At 28.8% G+C, this 9,893-nt stretch overlaps 1 protein-coding gene across 1 annotated transcript; it reads left to right on the forward strand.

The window, feature by feature from the left end:
- Positions 1-476: 476 nt before the first annotated feature.
- Positions 477-5,156, forward strand: LOC107876858 (protein trichome birefringence-like 43). Its single transcript, XM_047394155.1, has 5 exons — positions 477-769; positions 1,660-1,831; positions 2,987-3,162; positions 3,851-4,009; positions 4,711-5,156. The coding sequence occupies exons 1-5, from the start codon at positions 477-479 to the stop codon at positions 4,955-4,957; spliced, it is 1,047 nt and encodes a 348-aa protein (XP_047250111.1). The 3' UTR covers positions 4,958-5,156.
- Positions 5,157-9,893: the final 4,737 nt, after the last annotated feature.

The following is a 9,893-nucleotide window of genomic DNA, read 5'->3' on the forward strand; positions in this document are numbered from 1 at the left end:
TGATAGTTGGTACATACCATTTCATAGTGTATCGTTGTATGTTGTTGCATTTATACTATGTATATTGTTTTGATGAATAAAACATTTGGGTAGATTGTATTATTTTTTGTCGTTACATAATGCCACATATTAACAGTTACTTTGAAGGACAAACCGTCAAGATACAATAAAAGCTAACTAACAATCAAAATAAATATTTTATTTATTTTCTATCAACATAACACAATAAAATCATAGGTAACAACCATCCAAACAAGCTTTTAGAAGAGAAACTAATATTTTCCATAAGCTACTAATCATCAAGATCACTTAATCAACATAAAAAGTTGAACACATGCATGAATCCATTTCAGAATTCATGTAATACATTTCATCTTCACCTATATATATATTGCACACATAAAAAGGCCAAAGCTCTTTCATTAGTACATCAAATTATTGATACAATTAAAAAAAAAAATTGTAACATTTTTATCATGGTTTGTTACTCTATATCTGTCATTGCCATTGTATCAACATTTTTAGCCATATATTCACTTTCTCTTTTCTTGAATTCAAAAGCCAAAAATTTCAATGAGGTAAGTTTAATAGGAACAAATAAAGGGTGTGATATTTATAAAGGAAGTTGGGTTCTTGATGAATCATATTCTCTTTATAATACATCAACTTGTCCTTTTATTGAACGTTCATTTGATTGTCAAAAGAATGGAAGACCTGATAAAGATTATTACAAGTATAGATGGCAACCATTTGGATGTAATTTGCTAAGGTAATTGATTTTTGAAATGAATTTGTTTTTTTTGTTTCATTAGTGGTCATTGAGTGTGTGTTTGGTACGGAGGAAAATAATTTTCACAAAATATTTTCAATTTTTTCATGACTAATCAATAAAAGAGTTTTGAAAATTATTTTTTTCAAAATTTTAAAAAATGACTTTTATGGTGAAATTTTATAATTGACATATCATGTTGATTGTCTCGTCCAACACTCTACCGATCGACCCCCCTTGACCCCACTTTCCACCCCACATCCTACCTTATCCACTCCTAGCTCGCCAGGGACAAAGTTAGAGTGTAGAAAGATGATTCGACAGAACTTAATATTTTTAGTTCAAATCATATATTTGTCCTAAAAAAAAGTTAATATACAAATTATTAATTTAGAACTCAATAGATCAAAGAACAAAAATTCAAACCAATAGACTTTAAATTTTGACTTTGCATTTATCCTAGTGAAATGCAACATCATTTGCCCCGTATTTTGAGATGTTCTTCTTCTATTTTGCGAATTCTAGAACTCTCTTTACTGAGGGAGACTTCATCCATATCGCTACTAATGATTTTTCTTTCATTCAATCATCACTTGTTTGATAGCTTAAACTAGGCTCCTCCACTCCCTTAACGTTTGTCAAATTACATATAAAGACTTTTAGAATAATACTTTCTGTTTACTTATCAAATATAAAAAAAAAATAATAATAATAAGAAAAGAAACACTTATTTTTCATTAAGTATGAATCGTCGAATTGAAAACCCTTTCTTCGTATTTTTAAAAAATTATTTTCGTTCATGCTAAACACACCCTAAATATATTAAAGATATCAATATATTCTTTGAATTAATCATTTATCTTTTTTCTTTTCTTTTTATGTTCTTATAGATTTAATGGAACAGAAATGTTGTCGAAATACAAAGGGAAACGCATCATGTTTGTTGGAGATTCACTTGGTCAAAATCAATGGCTTTCTCTTGCATGTATGCTTCATGTTGCAGCACCACAAGCCAATTATAGCCTTGATAGAATTGGAAAGATTTATACATTCAACATCTTGGTAAAGCCATATCATTTTCGAATTTAACTTCTATAAATTGACAGTATAATATTTCCGTACACTATCAATTGATAAAACACTAGAGAGTTAGTAGTGTTACTAAGCACATAAAATTGACAACTAGTTATACAATTGTGAATTTTTTATCCCTTTATTTGTGATTGTTCACATATTTACCGTTATTATTGATCACTCCACGATTTAATTAGTCATTTGTTATGTTAAATTTATATTGTTACTTCATATTTGATGACAACATATAATTCTATAAATAGTCAATTATCATATATTTTTTTACATGAAAGGACCAAATATACACATTTCAATTAATAAAAAATACAATACAAGAAGTCATATATATAACAATGACCAGAAGCAAAAGTTACAAATATGTAACTTAGGAAATAAGAGGCTATTATCCCAAACGGTATTACATCTAATTGCCCATAAAATTAAGATTAGTAACTGCAAAATGAGTCAGATTACTTGATACAACATGTTAAAACACAGTAGCATCTAAGGGTGTGACCTAGTGATTAATGAAGTGATTGAGGACTACGCGTTCTCAGTCTCAAATCACAATGGAAATAAAGCCGCTAGGGTGTGACCTAGTGTTTAATGAAGTGATTGAGAACTACAAGCTCTTATGTTCAAATTACAATGGAAACAAAAACGCTGACATTGAAGGGTGTAGCCTAGTGATTAATGAAGTGATTGAGAACTACGAGGTCTCAGCTCAAATCACAATGTAGACAAAAACACTTACATTGAAAGGTATGGCCTAGTGGTTAATGAAGTGATTGAGAACTACGAGGTTTCAGGTTCAAATCACAATGGAGACAAAAACACTAACATCCAAGGGTATGCCCTGGTGATTAGTAAAGTCATTGAGAACTACGGGATCTCATGTTCAAATTACAACGGAAACAAAAACACTAGTAGGCGTAGTTTCTTTCGATCTGTCATGTACATAGGCTAGCTCGAACACCACGATTATAAAAAACGAAAACATATTAAAATACACTAATAGATTATATTTTTTTTTCATTACCATCATTCAGCATATATAAGTTAAATCCTCTATATATTTATGTTAATTTTTTGTCCACTCTTTAATTTCTTACATAACATCTCTTGCAATGTATGTATATATAGGAATACAATATTTGGTTATTGTTCCATGGGAATCCACTCATTGTTGATATTGTCACTAAGAAAGGCTCAAGGGTACTCCACATTGATTCCATCAGTTTTTACAATGTTTGGAAAGAAATGGATGTCTTGGTTTTTAATACATGGCATTGGTGGGATCGCACAGGACAAAAACAAACGTGAGATGATATACATATGATATATACACTTACATTTTTCGTTTTAAATATTATGGGAGGCATTTGACCATGAAAATTTTTTATTTTTTCGGAGTTGAATTTCGGAAAACACAGTGGCTATGAAATTTTGGAGTATTTCGTTTTCACTTTGCGGGTGTTTGGTCATGAAATTTTTTATTTTTTATTAGAGTTGACCTTTGAAAAACACGTTTGGCCATAAAATTCTGAAAATTTCTGTTTTCACATTTTTCAAAAATTCCTGATTCAACAAAAAAAAAAAATTCAGCTCTTTCACTCCAAATATCCATAGAAATTCAGAAACAACTATAATATACTTCATGACCAAAACACAACTTCAATTTTCAAAAAATAATTTTTTCATTCTGAATAAAAAAAAAACTATTTTTTTTCTATTTTCACAATGAAACATGACCAAACGAGTACTTTTTTCAAAAACAACAAAAAAGTATTTTCATTCTAAACTACCCACAAAATTTCAAAAATAACTTTAATTTATTTAATGACCAAACATAACTCTGATTTCCAAATTTCATTTTCCACTTTGAAAACAAAAATTACTTATTCTATTTTTACAATTAAACATGGTCAAACGCCTACTATATAGTATGTTTATTATTATATGTCCTATTAATTATCCATTTGACGTAATTTTTTAATTTTTTTTCAGTTGGAATGTTATCCAAGAAGGGAATATTACGTATAGAGATATGGACAGACTGGAACTTTATACGAAAGGAATAAATACATGGGCCAAATGGGCTGATTCTAATCTTAATTACACAAAAACAAGAGTGTTTTTTCAAGGAGTTTCACCTGATCATGAGGGGTAAGTATCATTTTTTTTTCTTTTAACTATAGTTTAATTTGCGGGTTAATAGCATTTTTGGTTCATCGATTATTAGTATATTTTGATTTTAATTCTAATTCCTATGATATCTTGCTAAGCATATTAAATCTTGAAGGAGTTCAATTGTGCAAATCCTTTATTCCATTGCTAATGAATATTCACAAATTTTCTACTATCATTTTTAACCGTCCCACCACTTAATTACTTACGTATACCACTTAATTACTTACGTATACAGTCGTGTATTATGAAAAGTTTGCTCTATTGCTCTATATATATTTGATATAAATCATATTTTTTATATGAAGGAATCAGAAAGATACATTTTAATTTTTTAAGATTAATTACGTTGAGGTATACTTTTCTTGTTTTAATTTACGTGACACTCTTTACTTTTAGTCCATTCCGGAATAAATCTCATTTTACCTTCGATGAGTGATTTATAGTTAAAAAAATATCTATTGTTTATCTTAGACCACAAACTTCTAAATTTTTTACTTAAACTCTGTGCAGTTAGAACATCTTTATATAAATTGGGACGAAGTGAGTACATCACAAGTACCAAAAGCAAAATTTACGAATAGAGACAAAATTTTTACTACTATCTCTTAATTATTGTTTCATTTAGATGGTAATTATATTAATTATCTTGAATTTCCTTTTTTCCCAAAACTATTCAGATGTGAAGGAAAAATAGGACCAGCAAAAAGTCCAGGAATTATACATCCAGGAGAAATAGAGCTGGAAAAAGCTTTGAAAACTATGTCAAAATCATTCGTTCGTTTGATCAACATAACAAGATTATCACAGTACAGATCAGACGGTCATCAATCCGTCTATAATAATATATTGGATTGTGTCCATTGGTGTTTACCTGGGGTGCCTGATGCATGGAATCAAATCTTTTATCACCTTCTAAATTCATAGTTTTAGAATATTTTTGTTCAATTTTAATTTTAATTTTAATTTTTAATTCACACTTTTTATCTAGAGATTTGCAAAAAAGTTAGTAGTTCCACATGGACTATAAACGACACAAATATGAATTAATCGAATTAATAAGTTATAAATGAAAGACCCGACCAATATCCTATCGAGATCAAAACCTTGTAAGTTAATGTTCTCATTGGCGGGAAATGTTTGGTCGAATCGATCAAATTGACTTTCTAAGATTTTATGTTTAATTTTTTCTTGGTTTAAGAAAGCAACTACCTTAAATTGATTATAACAATTTTGTTGTATTTTCTTCATGCTATGTTATATTTGTATTTTAATTTTGTAAGTAAAAGCTAAATCACATTTTAAAGCTAATTAATGGACATAAAAGGAACTTTAAATTCAATTAGCTTCTCAATTTATATCTAGAATTAATGGAGTAACACATTATATCTAAAACGAAACACAATAATTAGTACTAATATTCGATCTTTTTTTTCTTTATTTTGTGCTTGAATAAAATGAAGAATCCTCACTGTTGGCATCCTTAAAAAGATCAAAACTGAGTTTGAGTGGAGAGTTTGAATCTGATTTTGACCCCTTCTAGATTTATTTATTTGTATTTTACTCATGTAGTGCTGGTCAACGTCAGCAAAGTAGAAAAGTAAATTCCATTATATATTGCCAGCTAATAAGTTTAAGCAATGTTGTCTTTATCAGTGTTGCCTTTCTTAGTATCTTAATCAAACGTTTTAAAATTGATCAATTTTTAATTAACCTATTGATGCTCTATTAGGACACTATCCAATCTTAATACAATAACATCACTAGTGAGATTGTTTAAGTGAGATCGGGAAAGGATGGAAGATGAACGTTCAACCACTTGATTGTAAGGGAATTTTCTTGAAAGGTTAGAAAATTTGATGTATATAGTTGTAGTGAATGTGCTTGCAACCTGTAGATATACCATCCACCTACGAGAAAGAACTTCGAGTCAATAAAGTAGTAATTAACACAAATAACAAGTTCGTCAATCTTTATTTTCCCGGTGCCTCCAGTTCATTCTTCTTGATCATTCCATCATAGTGTTGTGCTTAGATATTTAAGTCTTATCTTTACCTTGTGTGAGTTATATGGATTATTTTTCAATACACCATCAGTTATCAAGAAAAGCATTTTCAAAAATAGATTGTAAATACAAGAGTAAAAATAATGGTCAATTATAATCTTATCGATGACACAAAGAATCCCATCGAATTAACATTTATGATTAAGAAAATAGAAGTATATTTTATAATAAGTGACTAATTAATTAAAAATCTAATAAATTAACTAGATTACTATATTCTATGACAAACGCGTTGTCCTACCAACCTTATTGTCTCTAATTTCTCTCTTTTCGTAATTATAAGCGCGTTTTTTATTTTTTTTGGTTAGTAACACCGCAGCCTTTTAACATTTATAATATTCCCCATGCAATGTTAAATTGCTAATGCTGAAAGAAAAATTACTGTCGTGATTTTACTTTTTAATTTTAATATTTGTTCTCATTCAAAGAATTTTCAATTTGAAAAGAGCTTCTAATTCTTTTCAACTATTTATTCTCTTCGTTTAGTTTTATGAGTTTTAGTTGGAGCAAACATGAAAGTTAAGTATGTATCGTCACGACTCACGTTCTTGATGGAGGGCGGATTGATGAGGGCGAGTCGAGGACTGACATATTTTTAAGTTGATAAAGTTTTGAAAATAAGGTGTACATGATATTTTAGGTTATTTCACATCAAAATGAGAGAGGAAAATGATGAACTTTATAAGACATAACTCAAGTTTACATGATAGATGCGTGCTTGTGGTTCGATATGACATAGACCAAAAGATGAATGCGTGCAAACCTATGCAAAAAGATTTTTGAAACCTTAATCTTAAATTAAAGCTGCCTGTAATATATATGTAAGTAGGAAATAAGACACATATATAAATATTAAATTGAGATGGAAGTGATTCTTTTGATTCGTATATTTTTTTTTTTCTTTTAAATACCAATCTCTTTAAAGAAAATAACATTAATTTATTCATTTCTTTTTATAATTTTAATTAGTTAATGTTAAGCTAAATGTCTTTTGTTTTGTTTTTCACTTGGTGATTACTACTTGCTTAGGCGCAACAAATTTGATTCACGCCTGAAAATTTTTTGGAGAAAAAGTTAAAATGTTTTCTATTAAAACATTTCTATATCTATATATAATGCTCAAATTCGAGACTTTTAATTAAGAACAGACAAGTACTTATCACCCATCCTGCACAACCCTAATTGGTGGCTTATTTTAAATAATGTTTCCTAGTGCTCAAAGTTCTATATTTGATTTTGGTCCTTAATTCTCTTGATCAAGTAAAAAAGTGCAGCAAAGATAATTCTTTTTTTAAGAAAACAGCTGGATAATAATGCACTGTTTATGCTTTCTAATAATGTTGTTACTCCACAATTAACAAAATATACATTCTTAACAAAATACTAAATTATTCTTAAACATTTTGTTTACTAAGAAAGCAACAAACATATATAGCTTCTCCAATAGCGTCTTAATCATACAATATAGGTACCAATTTAGTGCTTTTGTTTTCTCTTCTCCACCTAATAGAATGTTCTATCCATTGTTTCTCTAGTATTAAAATGGAATTTCTTGTTACATATAATAGCTTTCTTTTTCTTCACAATATTCTTGCAATACCCTTTTCACCAAATTTCTATCACCTCACCATTTTTCTATTTCAAATTAGTTTGCAGCTGCTACATTATATTTTTTACAGTCCAACAACAATATAATGTTTACAAACACATTTAGTTTATTGAAATATAATGCAATTTATCATGTAATATTTATTAATTGCAGTGTTTATATCTAATTTTGAAAATATATAGATAAGTGTACTCCCAATTTAAAGATACCGTACTAAATGTTAAATGAAAGAACAAATATACTGTGACAGAAGTAGTAAATATTGTTTAAGGTTTGATATAAATTATAATGATTAAAAATCATTATATAAAATTAGTTATAAGGGTAATTTGACTAAGTTATCATTATATCTTTTCGACTTAATTAGCTTAATTGGAGTAGAGGTACATTATATTGTTGGAAAAAAATAAAAATCTAAACTCTAACCAATAAGTGCATTCTTAATTTCTTAAGGTGGTACATAATTTGGACCAAATTTGCAAAGCCGACATTTAAAATCAATTTTAGGTCATAATCATCAACATTAATGTTAGAAGAGATTCTAGTAATACTTTGTCGGTTCTACATTGTTGACATTATTTTATTCTTTTTATTATAATCCATCAAAAATAATGTATATATATTTGTATATTTGTTTAATGAGAAGTTTTTATAGTTACATAAAGAGAAAAAAGACATGGATTTGCCCAAACTTTTCCGCTCAATTCACTTTAACACTTAAATTTAACTTTTATTTATTTACCCTATTAACATTTTTAAAGTGTAGTAGATTCACCCCTTAATATATATTATTACTTTCGTAACGGTGAGTGTGTTACACTCTCCGCACATCAGCGCCACATCATTGCCACATAAAAATTTATAATTTTTTTTAAAAAAGTAATTTCACACATATATTATTTTTATATATTTTTTTAAATAAAAAAATATATATATATATTAAATAAAAATGCCCTCCCCCTCCCCCTCCTTTTCCTTCTTATTCAGCCCCCCTCCCCCTTCCTTTTCCTTCTTCTTCTTCAATCCCCCTCCCCCCGGCTTCTTCCAGCGCCCCCTCCCCCCACCCCCCACCCCCACCCCGCAACCCCTCCCAGCAAAATAGGTCCCCCCCTAAGCTCTTTCTCCCCTTTCTAGCCCCCCAACCCCCCTCCCTCCCTCTTTTCTTGTTAACATAAAAATACCTCCATTTTTTTTCAATTCCCACCAGCCGCAATTCCATCCCTACAAATAAGTTTGTGATGTTTTCTTTTTCTTATTTCTGATTCAAGTTGGAGTTTAAAAAAGTAATTAAAAAATTATCTTATTAACAAAAAAAGTTCAAAAGTAGAAATTAAAAGAAATTTCATTGATGGTAAGTGGTTTAAAGACAAAATCATCAATTTAATTTAATTTTTATCTAAATATTGAGGGAGTTGGATTGAAGTTTGGGATGGTGTTTAAAATACTAATATTATATTTAAATGACCATGAATGAATGAAATAAAAGAAAAGTGACTTTTGCGTAATAGATACAAAATTAAGTGATTATGGATGAAATGGATGAAAGAAAAGTAAATTTTGCCTAATAAATACAAAGTTAAGTGACAATTGATGAAATTTACCCAATTTGAGTGTTGTAGATGTTTTAGAGAAGAAAGAATAAAAGGTGTTCAATAGAGAAATTTTTCTAATTTAGTGTCTTTGTGGTTGTTCTTTGATGTTGTTAATGGAGGACAATGAAAAAACATTGAAGACTGTTGATAGAGAATAGATTTGAGGTTGTTAATGGGGGAATTTGAGTGTTGTTGATGTTTTGAAAAAGAAAGAATAAAAGGTGTCTATTTTTTTTTTTTTAAATTCTATTATATTTTAAATATAATATTAGTATTTTCTTTTACAAATATATGAGTTTTTCTCTTTAAATGAATATTTGAAAAAAATTAAATAGACAAAAAAATGAGTTTTAACGCACCTGACGGCGCTTGTTTACACGCGAGCAGTTAAGGAGGGATTTTAATACACTTTAAAGATGTTAAAAGGGCAAATAAACGAAACTTAAGTTTAAGTGCTAAAGTGAGTTGAGCCGACAAGTTCAGAGGGGAAATTATATCTTTTCTCTTACATAAATCATAGAGGAAGTCCGAATATGTGATTTATGGATTTCAATATCTAGGATAGAGACATCAAATAGTAATTGTGGTCTGAATTAT

This window comes from Capsicum annuum, chromosome 7 (genome assembly GCF_002878395.1).
Source record: "Capsicum annuum cultivar UCD-10X-F1 chromosome 7, UCD10Xv1.1, whole genome shotgun sequence".
In the NCBI taxonomy this organism is placed as follows: Eukaryota; Viridiplantae; Streptophyta; class Magnoliopsida; order Solanales; family Solanaceae; genus Capsicum; species Capsicum annuum.